The 16,334-nt window shown below is 38.8% G+C and overlaps 2 protein-coding genes across 9 annotated transcripts in view; one reads left to right on the top strand and one right to left on the bottom strand.

Moving 5' to 3' along the window:
• The window catches only part of INTS13 (integrator complex subunit 13), a 32,015-nt gene extending 21,319 nt beyond the window's left edge, over positions 1-10,696 (bottom strand). Inside the window, exons 1-7 of one of the 3 annotated variants that reach the window (XM_078154980.1) lie at positions 10,451-10,608; positions 10,040-10,193; positions 8,161-8,395; positions 5,858-5,932; positions 1,803-2,005; positions 1,334-1,414; positions 435-525 (exon numbers count right to left, since the gene is read on the bottom strand). In XM_078154980.1, the coding sequence (XP_078011106.1) occupies positions 435-525; positions 1,334-1,414; positions 1,803-2,005; positions 5,858-5,932; positions 8,161-8,385 (675 nt within the window). In that variant the 5' untranslated portion in view covers positions 8,386-8,395; positions 10,040-10,193; positions 10,451-10,608. The other 2 variants (XM_020965086.2, XM_020965085.2) reach the window with 2 other exon arrangements.
• Positions 10,697-10,983: 287 nt separating this feature from the next.
• FGFR1OP2 (FGFR1 oncogene partner 2) overlaps positions 10,984-16,334 on the top strand; it is a 31,530-nt gene continuing 26,179 nt past the window's right edge. For 3 of the 6 annotated variants that reach the window (XM_020965091.2, XM_020965089.2, XM_020965093.2), the window contains exon 1: positions 10,991-11,074. The gene's annotated coding sequence lies outside the window, so the exon portion shown is untranslated. Of the gene's footprint in view, positions 11,075-16,334 lie in introns of all 6 variants that reach the window. The other 3 variants (XM_078154993.1, XM_020965090.2, XM_078154991.1) reach the window with 3 other exon arrangements.

Here is a 16,334-nt window from a genome sequence, read left to right as displayed (position 1 = left end):
AGGCTCTTTACGCTATCCAGAGGAGAGACTTTATTGGTAGACAGCCTTTAAGGTGGCACTTAAGCACAGTGGCACTTTTATGTTCTTTGAACTTTTCAGCCAATCCTATGATTAAAAGGATGTGGTCTGTTTTAAAAATTATTTGTGATCTGCCTTCATCAATAGAATTCTACTTCCACAATTTTAGTTACAATTATGCCAAAATGATATCATGTGAGCATATGGATTAATATAAACAAACAATATAAAAAAAACAAAATGTAACAGGAAAACTGGTTTAAAATAGTTTTTCCTTCAGGGAGGATTTCTTAGGAGTAAGTTTTCCATTGTAAATGGTTTCAGAAATATAGTAAATGTTTAATGCAAACTTCATACTCATCGTGTATTATTTACAACCCATAACCTTGCCTTTGGTAACTTACTTAAGACCTTACCTCCTTTTTAGGACGATCTGACACAAGACTATCTTCACCAACTGGGTAGGTATGGATCAAAACTAATTCACACTTTTGGATCTGCATGAGACTTAAGAGATAAATGTTTTACTTAGAATATCAGAATACAGCATATATTTTCTTCATGTAAAGAAAAGCTAAATGTCTCCCATTTCGTATGTATATTTCCATGGAACTTACAAGGTATAAAAAAAGTACCAGAGTAGATATTACGGTTATTGCAAAGACTAAGTATTTAAGAAATTTTCATGTCCATACAAGTTCAACAATTATAGTCAATTAATAATTATTTAACATGTACAGAATGATTTATTGTATGTTAGAAGCCAAATCAGAGGATAAACCTATAAGATAATTTCCTAGATGTTTACTACAGATGCTTTTATAGAAAAAAATAGATATTGCTATACTAAAAGACAGAGGAAAAAGTTTTCATTAATAAACCTTTTCCTAACGATTCACTGGCCATAACTAGACAAGACTTCTCTTGCTTTACGCCCACAGTAACTCTTAAAAATATAGACATTTGGACTCCAAGTGCATAAAACTCAGTAGCATTGCTGGCAATTTGCTGGTCTCTTAGAATCCAAAAGAAATAGTACTCTAAGGCCAAGAAAACTATAACAGAGAAGATATTTGCAGATTTGACCTTTTAGCTTCCCTCCCCTCTTTAAGAAGGGAACAGCTACAAAACAAGCACTGATGGCTATGAAAATATTGGGGAAAACAAAAGGCAGAGGGCCAACAAGTTATATGAGAAATATGTTAAATTAGCTGAGGGACTTTGTTGTTTCTAACTGTTGCCTTTAAAATACATAATTGTTATTTCCCAGGGTTCTGTTAAACATATACCCATGCTCTTTGCAGTTTATACTCACTGATCTGAATTAGCAGCAAGTTTGTTATGCTCATGAATGGTTTCTTGAACACAGTCCTCAAGCATTCTTACGTGACTATCACTATGGATTAAAAAAACAAAGATGAGCATAAGAAACCACACTTCAAGAAATTCAGTTTTTAGAAAAATCTAAATCACACACATATATATAAAATTACAGACACAAAACTTTTAATGATAGATCTTAGAATATTTCAACAAAATACCACCATAAACAGCTTAATGTTAGAAAATGTAGCCAATTCCAAAGAAATAGATTGGACAATATTTGTATTTTAAAAATCAATTTCTACTTCAAAAATCTCCTTTAAAAAAATGGCTATTTTGGCATAGAAGATGTAAGCTCTGTAACAAAAGGACCATTTTCAACTTAATTTTTAAGTTATTTCTGTAGCATTTTAACAAAAATGCAAATAAGCACATTATTATATGTTTTGGAAATTTCACACCTTTTTGCATTAGTAATACAGATTATTCGTCCTCTATTTCCAACACGTTCTGCATTCTCCATGAGCATAGTGCGAGCTTCATGTTGATATTCAGTAATTTTGCAGAGGGTTTCCACCGCTGCAACTAGGCCATGCAAGATACTGCAGCATTCTGGATCTGCACGAGGATTAGGTGGTCCAACAGCAGCTAATGCAGCCATTAACTAATCAAGACAAAAGGGAAAAAAAACTGGTGACAAGTGTGGAATCAGAACTTTAGGTCTATCTTATCTGGTTGTGCTTCTAGAGAACCTGACATCATACAACAGATTATGAGTAGGCTAAAAATTGCAATTGTCTCTAGGTAATACAACGGAAAGTGCTCACTCAACATGCCACAATCAAAATTATCCATTAATATTTTACCTTCCTCAGAATATTCCATATCTCTCACTTGGCCACTGAGTCTTTCCCAGAATTATATGCCCTTATCAAACTACTGACTTTGTACTTCCCTTTCCCAACTAATTTTATACCATCCTCATTTGATTTTTTTTCAAAGATTATAAATTGTTTAGCTATAGTAAACTATGATGGGGAATATAGTTATGATGTGTTTGAATGTCCATGATCCAGTTCTTCTTTCATACAACTAATAAAAAATTGTTTTGGCTAAACCAGAAAAATACAGACTACTGAATCATCTCTTTAACATAAGTATACCCTCATTCTTCACAGATTACGAGATTGAACAAAAAGAGCCTCAGACGTGACTTTAAGTGATTTGCCCAAGATCACACACATAGTAAACCACAAAGCCAGAATCCAAACCTGACTCCAAATCTAGTACTCTTCCCAACGTACGATGCTGCCTCCCAAATTTGTTGAATTAAATTGAATACTTCAAACCAAGTTGGCATATACCTTGGCGCAGAAGGACGAGCAATAAAAATTAGGATTCAAGATTAAGAAATTAAGAGTTCAAAAGCCTTTCAACAGCATTATACAGTGAAAAGAGCACTGAATCTGGAGTTACATAGGTCCTGGGTTGAACAAATCTCATTTGCGATTATAGGCTAGTTACAAATTTCCTCAGCTGCAAAATGAATAGTTTGGGCTAAATGGCCTCTATTATCTTTTCCAACTCTAAATCTGTGATCCTGTGATCCAGAAACTCACACCAGAAGTATCACACACATTTTTGATAGGAAGGTCAAGAAAGTCACTAGACTTGGCAAACACCTGACTTTGTAAATAACGAAACTAACTATATATCTCAATAGGTAGAAAGTAACCAGTTACTGACATAGGTGTGATTTCATAATCAGCAGCTCATGTGCACCTACATCACTAGGAGGAACAAGAGCGGGGGGCGGGGGGGTGTCACATGAATGGAAAAAGGGGACGGATATGAGATGTTGTAGAAATAGAATTGACAAGACTTGTCAAGTCATTGAGCATGATGAATGAAAGTGAGGAATTGAAGATGACCACTCAGTTGGAAGGACAGTAAAACCCTCAAAAGAAAAAAGGGACACTAAAAAGTAGGTTTTAGGGGAAGATTAATACATGCATGTTGTATTGGACATAAGTCTAGGTTGTCTAAGGAACACACAGCTGGAGATGCCCAGTAAAAAGCTGGGCACAACTGGACTATGAGAAGTGATGAGATCACTGACAAGGTATAAAAAAGGGCTCAGAAAAGATCTATGAGAGTGACCTATTACTAATGGAAGATCACAGATAATGATCTAAGAAAAGAGACTGAGCAAAAGACAGCAATGCCCCTAAAACAAGGGAACAGTGTCTAGGAGAGGGAAATAATCAACAGTGCCAAATGATCCAGAGAGTGCCAAATTATCCAGAAAGATAAGTACTAAAAAAGTCACTAGATCTAGTAATTAAAGAGACTGGCGGAAACCTCTGAGAGAGCAGTTTAAGTTGACCAAGTGATGAGGACAGAAGCTGCTATGTCTCTTTTATACCTCCCCCCTCAACACACACCCATGGTGAATTCATATGATAAAGGAGTATAAGCTCCCTTATTTCTCTCAGAAAGAGGCAAACCTGAAATAGAATACCACTTCCATGGACAATAAATTTATAAAGTTAAGTATTGTCTACATGCAATAAAGTCTGAATGCTATTTTATCTGTATTATGAATGCACTCACATAAAAGCACAGCCTTAGTATACCTTCAAAGACAACTGCATCCAAAAAAGGTGTCAGATACATCTGTTGCTGGGGGGAGGGGGATTTCTCACAAACATTTCAATTATTTTGAAATCCAAAAGAAACAATATAATGAAAAGATCTAGACTTAAGAGGGTTTAAGGTTCGAGGTCTGTGAGCCTCAGTCACCTCACCTATAGAGATAATATCAATACTTTTTAACAAATGGGCTTAACATAAAGAAAGCACTTTACAAAAGCTTAGTTTGCATATATTAACCATTATCGTTAAAATTCCTTACAGCTCTAAATTCCATGACCCTATGATATCCAAGTTTTTTTTCCCTTTTTAAAATGTTTTATTTATGCCTTTTGTTTTCATATCAGGGTTATTTCTTACCATTCCCTCTCCCCCTCCCCCCATGAATCTGTCCTTGTAACAGTTATGGAAAATTAAACATTCCACACCCATAATCCCCACTTCTCTACTGGAAGGAGAAAGAACACCAGTCCTTTTATATGAACCTCACAGCAGTCATTCATTCATTCATTTATTCAATAACCATGTATGAAATGCCTACTTTGCATCGGGCACTCTGCTAGGTGGTGGGCATGCAAAGATAAAATCTAAACCATATTCTCAAAAAACCCAGACATTCTACCGGGGGGAGATAACAAATACTTGTTCATTCATTTCTGACTCTTTGTGACCCTATTTGATGTTTTCTTGGCATACTGGAGTTGTTCGTTATTTCCTTGTCCAGCTCATTTCACAGATGAGGAAACTGAGGCAAACAGGGCCAAGCAACTTGCCCAGGGTCACACAGCTAGTAAGTATTTGAGCCTGATCTTGAACTCAGGTCCTCCTGACTCCAGGCCTGGTGTTCTATCCACTGTGCCACCTAGCTGCCCACAAACAACAAGTACAAAGATAGGTCAATAAGAGAAGATATTGCCTTGGCTGCTGGAGGGAGTTTCCTTATCCAGAGATCTCCCTGTGCTAAAAAAAAAATCATGAGGTCAATCCCATCCCTGTGATACACAGGTTCTACTTGGCCTTACAGCTTCCATTAGAGCAAGGATATGAGTTCATAGTTTACAGAAAATGGGTACCTGGAAAATTAGGGCAAGCATGAACTTTATTATTATGCAGTATAGCAAACAGGGAAAGAATGGAAAACGACACACATATATATAATATGGCAATACAGAAACTTGGCCACACAGTGCCAAGGTCACTCAAGTGTGGGAGATGTGTATTGTGGCAGTACCTCAGTGGAAGTATATACTGGAGAGTGCAGTGGTAGTAGGGTGGTGGTGGATGTGGGGTGGGTGCAGGGGATCAGCAGGCTGAAAGCCTCATCCAATCAAGAGTCAAAGTTACTCACAGTATCAGAATGAGTCAGGGTAATGGAAAAGTACAAACTGTCTGTTATGGCTTACATATTTATGATCATTAGCCTAAGTAACTCAATATTGAAATCCTATTACTTGTAACTACAAAATTAAACAATGTTTCAAACATGACAATTATCACAACACATATTCCTTGATTGCTGCTCTCTGCAATTAAAAAAAAACCAATGGAGATGGAATAATTTTTTTTCTGAAGTTTTCATTAGTGGCAAAACTTCAACACGAATGACTTCAATTATGTGTTGCAAGTATTTGATTCTTATCTGTTTCACTTGCAAAAAATATTCACAGTGAAAATACAATAGGAGTCAAAATATTAAAAACTGGTGTTTTCCCAAACAAATCAAAGATTAAATATTTGGGAAATACAACTTAATCTACAAGGTTTACAAGATTTCGGAATTCTAGTTTTTCATTTCAAACACCATTATATTATCTGAATATTTTGTTTTCTTCTCAAATCATCACATTTCAGAAACTAAACATACCTCCTGCAAATTCTGATCTTCTTGAGTCCAAGAATTTAAAACATGAGGTCCAGAGTCACTAACAATGAAATTCACCTGAAAAGTTACAAAGTTGTATTTAACAATTACACTCAAATTACAAAAAACATTTGTTCAAGGACTAGTCTGACTCACAGTTACCAAACAATTACATGGTAGTTACATAAAAAATTTCCTTCAATCTAAATATAAAGGAAAGATATAGATTTACAGTTATCCTTTCTACATCGTGGAGCAGTGCCCCCTCAATCTGGAAAATCCTTGTAAAATTTTTTGGCCCTCCCTTCACACCAGAGAAGAAGTCTGATTTTTTTTTTTCTTTTTCTTTTCCCTTCACACCAGAGAAGAAGCCTGATTTTTTTTTCTTTTTCTTTTATGGAGTTCTTACAGTACATCATTGTAAAATTTGGTTTGATATTATACAACACTACAGATGTATTTTATGCATTTCCAAGCTTCTAAACTTTTTCCTGTTTTCAAGTCAGGCCTTTGACACATACAAGCTCTGTGACCAGACTCTCTCAGTAGCCCAGTCAAACTCTCTAAAGATAAAATCGCTAATCTACACTGGTAAGGTAAATTTCCACATAAATTAAATCACAAGTCAAGACCATAAAACAAAAAATAAAAAGAAATGTGTGTGTGTGTGACACACACACAGACAGACAGACTTGGAAAGAAAGAGAATGGTTAGGAAACAAGTTAGGAAATATAACTTCATAATTCAAGACCAGTTCAATTTTGCTAGTATCTGTGTCTAGTTTCCCATTACTGTGTGCTCTAGTCTCTGCTCTTTTCCTTTAATTGGTCTTGGGAACCATTCTTAAACTAACCGCTGCTCCCTCTCTTAAGGTTTCTCTGGCACTAGCATCACTTGTCTTAGGTAGGTACTCTATTTTCTGGGCACTTACAAGACACTTAGACGGACTTCCTTGACTTTAAACAATGTTTCTTATGACTCTGATACCCCTTCTTGAGGTCTATCCCATGACTGATGGCCAATCCATATTGGTATAGAAAGTTTTCTCAAACAATAGTTTCCTATACTGATGAAATCACAAGTTCATTCCCTTCCCTCCACTAAAAAAAAAAAGTCACAGATATCTTTGTATCTGACTTCAGAATACAGCCAGATATGCACACCTGACCCTCACATTAGACTGCACAATATCCACCTTACTTAAAAATATATGAAACCCAGCTAAATAACTAAAGAGAGAGAGGTTCCTTCTGTCTTCTCCAATACTACACAAAGCAAAAAATAAACAAATAAATAAAAATCCACTTTTGTATAATCAAGCTAACATTCTTGAAGATATAATCCTGAATCATGAGGAAAATGTTAACAGAAAATAACTATTATCAATCCTCCATACGCCTTTAAACTAATAGATTATCCTAATTTTAAAAGTATTTTCACTAAAGGCCCACTATGATGCCCCTTAGCAGTGTAAAGAGAATCCTGCGGTTTTCACTACACTGTGTAAGTTCTAGCAGCTCCCTACAAGCTAGGAAAACTTCAAGGTAAGTCCCAGCAAGAGACTGTTCACAGACTAAGCACAGAGAAGTTCATCCCCAGAAGGTTATTCATCAGATGATGAATTTTTTTCTACCACAGCAAAGTCACAAAAAAAAAGTCTACTAAATATCATGACTTACATTAGTCAAGGGAGAACAAACTAGTCTACTTACTGTGTCCCCCACAGGCCATGGAATCACTCTTGACCAGGTCTTTGCCCAGGGTGTCCTAGGCCTGGAATAATCTCCCTCCTCAAATCCATTTCCTGGAGGCTTTAGGTTCTTTCCAAGTACAGCTCAGCTGTTACCTCCTACAGAAGACCTTTTCTGAATCCTCTGGTTGCCTGGGCTCTATATGTTTTGTGTACATCTATGTGCATATGTAATTTCTCTCCAATGGAATATAAGCTACTTGAGTGCAAACCCGGTTTCACTTTTTTCTTCGATTCTCTGGCATCTAACACAGTGCCTAGTATGAAGTAGGCATTCAATAATACTTAAGTATTTGAAATGACAAGATCATAACTCACTGAAGTTATGATACTCTTTGGAATGTAATTTTCCTAATACTGCCAAATTCTCCTGGTTTAATCATGCAGTCATCATATATTAATCTCAAAGAGATAATTCTTACACTAAATGGAATACAAGAAGTACCATGACCTTTTCAGTCTAAAGCAATACCAATATAATTAAAATATGCATATGCAAATAAAGTATATCTCAAATTCATGATTTCCAGCACGTCTGAGACATCGAATACTTACCAGCTTTTTGAAAGGAAATATATCATACATAATCCTACAGTATTCCATGGAGGATTCTACTGAGCAAGTCCACAATGATTTAGATATGGGTGCCAGTGGTATGATTCCTTGGGTCCTATTTTTCACCAACATGTCAAATTCTACATGTTGTCGGCATGATTCTGCCATGTATGGACAATGATCCACAACAAATACCGTTTTATGAGACTCAGAAAAAATTTTCATTTTTTTTTACCTGCAAGGAAATAGACATATTAGATGAAAAGCAAACAGACAAATTAGATGAAAAAGTAAACAAATCTTGATTAATATCTAATTTCTCCATAATGAAGACTTGGTAAGGAATATAATATTCATGTTACAAGTTGGAAGCATAATTTGACAAAGTCTCAACTATAATCAAAATGTTTCTCAATTTTTGGTATAAGCCACGTTATGCTGGACTTTTACTCTATTACAGTTGGAAAAAGTAATCTTTATATTAGCTTTTTCACTGAATTTGTCACTGGACGTAACATTTTGGTGCATATTTTAACCCCTAGGTCATTGTGTCCTCAAAATATATTCAATGTTAACAATTTTATATAGTCAGCTATCCATATTCAACCCTTCCATGGTTTGCAATGGAAAGTGCACTGGTCTAACAGTCAAAAGAATTGAGTTATGGCTCTGTAACCCTGTGCAAATCACTTAGCCTCTTTGTACACCAATTTCTTTTCTGTAAAATGGGTACAATGCTTGTACTATCTTATGCATTTCTCTAGCATTTTTACAAGGGTTTACAATTCGCTTTTTTTTTTTAAACAAGAACTCTGCAAGGGTGGTTGTTCTTTTTTTTTAACCTGACCTATTATTTCATGAGTTTAAGAATTATCCAATGATGAACTCTTATCAAAGCTGATTGGCCCTTGCTCAGAAACTTAAAGTCTTCCAGATTTGCCTGGGGGACTGAGAAGTGACTTGCTCAGGGTCACACAGCCAAATGATTCAGTGGTGGGACTTGGAGATTTTTCTAACTTTGAATCTTCCTATTCAGTGGAGGTAAGAGATAGACAGTGCAAATTTAATTATCACTATTTTACAGCTGGAGAATCTGAAATTCAGAGAAGGTAAATTACTTGTCTGGGGTCCAGTAAGGATGTGAACTGAAGTCCATACCCTTCAGGGTGGTCATGAGAAAAACGTTTTTATAAATTTAAAGCACTATACTGATATTATCTACCTATGATAATAAAAAAAAACTACCTTAAAGTCAATACTTTCAGGCTTTACTCCTAAGAAATCATGAATAAATGTAAAAATTAAGCTAGTTTGACCTTTTTTTTTTGCAACTTCTGATGACCAACAAAATGAACAAAAAGCAGCTAATGAGACAGGTGATAAAAGGAGGTTTGTAAGAGACCAAATCATATTAATCAACTTCTAAAAAACTAGAAGTTAACTATCTGATGACTTTCCAAAGCCAAATCTACACAGATATAACCTAAATCTTAAAAATATGATTTGCTAGAGCCTACTATAAAAACAGGTTATCTGTTTTGTTTTGATTTTTTGATCACGGGCAATTTCTTCCTCACTAAAAAACCAACCAAACAAAAAATCCCCTATGTATATTTGAAACTGATTAAACAGACTACCTCAGAAAGGCATATGGCAAGGAAGCTGAAGTGTTCTTCAAAAAGAACCTTTCTACTTGATAGAATTTGTTTCCAGAAGCTATTTGCATTTCTTGCTCTCGAGTATTTCAGTTTCATACAGACCATATCTGCAAGGAGGCTTTTTTACAGAATGAACCAGATATAAAATCTCCAGGAAAAGCAGAAAAGGGGGAAACCGCGAAGTGGGTGGATAGGATACAAACTTCAGGAGATTGGCTTACTTTTATGCCTGGTCCTGCTGTGGAAACGAGCCAAAGGCTAGGAGCCACAGCCTCTCTGGAATGGGCTGCTGAGGGTCAGCAGACGGCCAAGAGTGTCTGCTACCACCGAGAGGAGAGCATCGTATTCATCTTCTTGCACCCCGGTCCCTTTCCACTTTCATACATACACAGACACGCACGCAAAAACACAAACACATTCGCGCGGCGCGCGTGCGCAGTTCCCCTAATTCCCGCCGCCCCCCCCCCGGTCGCTCCCCTTAGCCCCGCCCCTCCGGCTCCTGTCGAGCTCCCCTCCCCCTCAGTGGTCAGGAAACCCAGGCCACGAAATACCGAAAGGGGGCGGAGACTGGGAGGGAAAAAAAAAGTCTCGGCCTCTACGGGCTTTCTCCCCGACTGAGACCCCCTAGTCACCCCTTGGAGTGGATGGTCTGGGCCGTCGGGGCACCCCTGCTAGCCTTGCAGCACGAACCGCAGCACCGGCTAAAACGCATCCAGCCCCCAGAGCGCAGAGGGGCCCCCCCCTCGCCTGTTCTCTCTCCGCCCTGCTTTAGTTCCACTGGCAACGCTCGCGAGACTCACCGAGAGTCCGAGAAGAGCGAGAGGGAGGGAGGAAGTGGAGAAAAGAAAAAGGAGGGGTGAGACGTTCTGTGCCTCTCGCGGGAGTAGTCCAAGAGTGTCACCGGTCAAATCTCCGCGCCGCGACCCAAAAGGGGAAAGGGGCACGGGTAAAGAAGTCTCGCGAGGTTTGAGGCGCTCTCGCACCTCTCGTCCCGCCCCCCTCCCCTGCTCCTCTGGCGCGGGAGGTAGTGTGAGCAGTCCGCCCCACGCTCCGCGATGGGGGGTGGATCCGGCCGCCTCCCCTCGCTGCTGTCTCTGCCCGGCTCTGCCGTCACCTGCTGAGGGGACCTCGCCCGGCGCTGCGGCCCCGTAGAGACGAGTAGAGCCCGGCCCTCCGGGGGCAGCCGGGGCCCCGCCGCCAGAACCCGCCCACAGCCCGACCCGGAGGCGGTGGCGGAGGCGGAGAGAGAGACGAGAGTAAGTACCGGCCCCAGCGGCTGCGGGGGAAGGGAGAGGGGGCGGACGGCAGGTTGGAAACCTGGCTGGCCCCCCGTGGGCGGGGGCAGCCCTTCACCGGCGGGGGGGGGGGCAGGGAAGACCAGTCAGCGCCTTAATCCTCTTCCCGGGCCTTGCCTTTTCTGTTCCCCGGGGCCGGGAGAGGCCCGGCTGGGCCCCTTCGGGCCCCTGGGTCCAAGCCCTCCGCGTGTCAGAGGTCCCCCGGGGAGAGGCGTGTGCGCAGCTGATGTAAGATACTGAAAAAAAGAAAAAGGTGTCATGGGCGTAGAAGGTGTAACCCTGTCATTGTTAAAGTGTACATACCCGAAGTCATGGTATTTGACTCCTGAATGACCCAAAGTGAGCATGATCCAGCTCTCTGCACGGTGCCTGGCTTGTGGCAGGCACTTCATAAGTGGCTTGCCGTCTTGGATGCAAGATAAATATTGTCTTCACTTTTCTTTTCAGTGAATCGTTAGCACAGTGTCTGGCACATCATAGGAGCTTCACAAATGGCTTATTGGCTTGACTGATACAAGATAAATACTGTCCCTGGTCAACTTCTGTTTTATTCAACACCTGGCACATGGTAGGGTGCTTCATAAGTGGCTTGCCGTCTGGTCTTTGATACAAGATAGATGTTGTTACTGATCAGCTTTTCTGCCCTGTGAATCGGTAGCACTGTGCCTGACACATAGTAGACACTTCATAAATGGCTTGCTAACTTGTCAACTTTTGATACAAGGTAAATATTGTCACTGGTGGAGTTTGCTTTTCTCTGTGACTCAGTAGCTGTGCCCAGCACACAGCAAGTCAGGAAACATTTATGTGCTGTGCTAAGCAATGGGGATACAAAAAGAAGCCAAAGACGGCCGTCAGGGAGCTTGTAGTCTAATGGAAGAGGTAACATGCAAGCAAATATATACAAAGCAAGCCATGGATGTGATAAATAGGGAATTATTAAAAGAGGGAAAACACGAATTAAAAGGGGTTAGAGAAGGCTTCTTGTACAGGGTGGGATTTTGATTGACAACTTAAAGGAAGCCAGGAGGGTCAGTAATTGGATCGTAGGAAGAAAACCATTCCACTCCCATGAGTGATAGCCAGTGAGAATGCCAGGAGTATCTTGTTCATGGAAGTTCACGAAGGGAAGTAAGGTGTAAGAAGACTCGAAAGGTAGGAGGGGGGTTAGGTTTCAAAGGTATGTGGATACCAAACCAAGCATTTTGTATTTGCTCGTGGAGGCGATAGGAAGCCACTGGAGTTACTGACTAGCAGGGTGACAGGATCAGATCTGTGTTTTAGGAAAACGACTTTAGTGGCTAAATAGAGGGTAAATTGGAGTGGGGAGAGACTTGTGGCAGTCAGACCCACCAGCAGGCTATTGCAGGCATTAATAAATATTTGTTGAATTGAATTTAATTGTAAAAAGGACTGGATTGAGAGTCTGAGGATCTAGGGTCAAGTCAGGCATTTGAATGCCTCCTAAGCGCCAGGCTGTTTGGAGTGCTTGGAGTACAAAGAAGGGTGAAAAACAGCCCCTGTTTCAAGGAGCTAGAGGAGGGGTGGGGAACGTTTGGCCTCCAGTCCACAAGTCCAAGTTTTATGGAACAAATCCTTTTATTAAGGGGATTTGTTCTGTGAAGTTTGGATTCAGTCAAAAGGCCAAACCCAAGGACCTAGAAAGCTGCAGGTTCCCCACTCCTGAGCTAGAGTCTAATGGGGAAGACAATGTGTAGACAATTACATATAAACAATATATACAGATTAAATTGGAGCTAATCTCAGAGGGAAGGCACAAAGACTAAAGAGGACTGGGAAAGGCTTTTTTGCAGAAAGAGGGAATTTAGCTGAGACTTGAAGGAAGCCAGAAAGCCGAGATGAGGAGGGACGTACTAAGCATGGGGGACAGCCATGCTCAGAGTGTGAGAGAGGGAGTTTCCTGTATCAGGAGCATCACGGAGACTGATGATCATTGGATCGGATAGGGGAAGCAAGTTTTAGACTGGAAGGGTAGGAAGAAGCCAAGCTATGAAGAGCTTTAAAAGCCAAATTCAAAACCTTTCTTTGTCCCTTACTATCTCTGTGACTTTGAGCAAGTAACTTAACCTCTCTAGACCTCAGTTTCCACATATGTAAAATAAGAGGCTAAACCAAATGGTCTCTAAGATCCTATATGGTAACTATTCATGTTTATGTAGCAGTTTAAGCACTTTAGTCACAACCGCCTTATGAAGTGGGCACTGCAAGTTACTATCTTCCTTTTTTATAAATGAAAAAGCAGTATCTAAGCAGGTAAGTCCCTTGCACAGTCACACAGGTAGTAAGTAGCTGGAATTTGAACCTTAGGTCTTTTTACTGTGGGCCTAGCACCTTTTCCACTATACCACCACATAAAGTCCTAGTATTAAGCTAGAGGGCATTACACTGTATTGTGTGTGGCACTTTCCATCAGTATCTTTAAGAGAGAGGAACAAAAATAGCATATAGATCAGAGAGAGTTGAGGACAAAGATTTCTTAGAGTTAAATAGGATTTAGGACAAGAAAGAACCCTAGAGGTGTTGTAATACAGAACTTTCATTTTACAGATAAGGAAGTCCCAGAAAGATCATAGGATCAATTCACACATCATAGACGAAAAGAACCAGATTCCTCCTACAGATAATCAGATGTTGATGGTAAATTGTTCTGACGTTTCTCCTCCCTTCTCTAGGCAGCATACAGGGCAAGAGTGTCCATTAGCTTTCTCATTCCTGGGCCTTTGTGCACAGGGGAAGTTCAGTGTTTTAAGTTCATTGAACATTTTTAAGTGCCTGCCATTTGCAAGTCATTGTGCTAGATTTTGAGGGAGATAAAAAGATAAATAAGGAGGTCATGATTCTAGAAATTTATGATTTCTAATGTTTTTTTGGAGAACTTTTTAATAACCGTACTGAAGAGTTTTAAACTAAATAGCTGATAATATGTTACTTCTAAACTTAAATCAATATTCACTAGGTTTCTCTCTGATGGACGGTAGATTGAATAAAGCAAAAAAAGTGACTGGATTTCTCTTTAAATTTTTCTTAATCAAATAAGAAAACTAAGCAGCTGGCAACTACTATTGAGGGTGGGTGTTATGTTCTCTTTTATCAGAAACAGAATGTGCTGAAGCCTCTGCCGAAAGTGTCATTGTGCATGTTGTAGCATTAGGCTATAAGGTAGATGAGAGGCAATGTGGCTAATCCACAAACAACTTTCTCTTATTAAAAAATTTGTAATTCATACTCTTGAGGGAGAGGTCTAAAGGTGGATCCCAACTAATTAGCTGTTTAAGATAAACAGATAAATTTAGATAATTTATCTTAACACAAACTTATCCAAATTGGGGGACAGAGAGGTTTGAGAGTTTGTGAAAGAATTTCTCCCTTGCCCCCGCTATGGTTTGTTATGAAATAGTATTTTATAGTTTAGTTTTAAACAAGGCAAATGTATATTATTTTTTAAAAAGAAGCAGTGTTAAGGTGAAACTAGAGGTGCAAGCATTGGAGTCTCAAAGGTTTGGGTTTAAGCCCTGCCTCTGACACATACTGGTTACTGTGACTTCTTTTAAGTCAACTTATCTTCTCAGTGCCCCAGGCAACTCTGTAAGACTATACTTTTAAGGCTAGTTTCGATTTGCTTTGAAAAGAGTAACTTATATTAATGAAATGATAGGTCTGGTCCAATAAAAAACAACATACATACAGTACTTTCATGTTTTGCGGTTTCACTTACAGGAAATGAATATGCAAGTGGTAATGGTTTCTGTACCTCTCTAAGCATTTATTTCTGGAGTGTTAAGTTACTCAGATAAAGTTATTAGTTTCTCTAGTTCTCTTCCCTAAATAGATGGGTTTGAAATTTTTTAGTATTATGTAGTATAGTACAACAAATGCCCTCATTTGTGTTAGCATTTGTTATCATGTATCCAAAATTTTATTCTTGGTTTTGGGGAACTCATGAGATTGGCAAGAGAATAATATTTAAAGTAATTGCCAACAAATTTAAGTGGATTATGTACTTATTAGACATAGATATTAGCTTGAAAAACTACTGAGTCTTCCTTTTTTTGATTGAAATTTTCTTTTTTTATTCAGTCGACAAACATTTCAATATAGAAATAAATTTAAAAGATCATCTACAAAACTGTGAACCTCTGTCATATAATTTATTTTAGGAAGATATTAAATTTAACATCCCCTTTTCCTTTTGTTCACCTCCCTACTATATTTCTTGTTTTCTTTAGCTGTCTTAAAAATATGGTTCATCAAGTGAGATAATGTTCATAAAACTCTTTGCCAACCTTAAAGCTGCTATACATGTCAGATGTCAGTATGAAGTTTTGTTTTTGTTATTTACTTAAAAAAACTTTGGGGCAGATATCTTATGGAAAGAAGGTCTTGAAATTTTTACTTTGTTTTTTCTTTCTCCTGGGCAGAGCTAGCCTGATCTAATACAGTGGCTAAGGAACTAAATTAGTAAACCCTTATTTAGAAAATACAGGCAGGTAGGTGGCACAATGGATAGAGTACCTGGCCTGGAGTCAGGAAGACTCATCTCCCTGAGTTCAGATCTGGCCTGATAATACCTGTGTGACCTTGGGCAAGTAATTTAACCCTGTTTGCCTCAGTTTCCTTATCTGTAAAATGAGTCAGAGAAGGAAATGGCAAACCATTCCAGTATCTTTGCCAAGAAAACCTCAAATGGAGTCACAAATGGGGACTCAACTGAAATCTACTAGTCTTGCTCTTGGGGTTTGAGTTTTTATAGGGGGTACTAAGGACCCTATTAAAATTAGACAAATAGGTCATTCTCAGAGGTCTGCTAAGTAGTTAAGCATTTGATTTGAAATGTTTTCCTTTATTTTTCTAAAACTGCCCATCCCAAGTCAATTTTAGAAAGTATAGTGTATTGTGATTTTTAAAAATTGTTATATGCCTTATAATCCACAGTTCCTTTCAGTGTTTGCATATTATTTTTTATCAAATACACTTTATTACTCACAGTACCCAGCATAATGGCCACAGAAGTGTGTTTATGATGACTGTTGGTTGATTAATTTAAGCTACAGTAAATCTTTGTATCTAAAAATCTTTGTATTCATTGAAGAAATATCTGTTGAATAGCTACTATGTGCAAGGTACTGCTATTCCTTATGGGCTACCAGAGTAAATAAACCATATTCCCAATCCTTGAGTTTAGAGTCTAGATTGGAAAATA

Source organism: Phascolarctos cinereus, unplaced genomic scaffold, assembly GCF_003287225.1.
Source record: "Phascolarctos cinereus isolate Bilbo 61053 unplaced genomic scaffold, phaCin_HiC Scaffold_1;HRSCAF=81, whole genome shotgun sequence".
Classification (NCBI taxonomy): Eukaryota; Metazoa; Chordata; class Mammalia; order Diprotodontia; family Phascolarctidae; genus Phascolarctos; species Phascolarctos cinereus.
The sequence above is the reverse complement of the archived record's forward strand: the minus strand, read 5'-3'. Positions and strand labels throughout refer to the sequence as shown.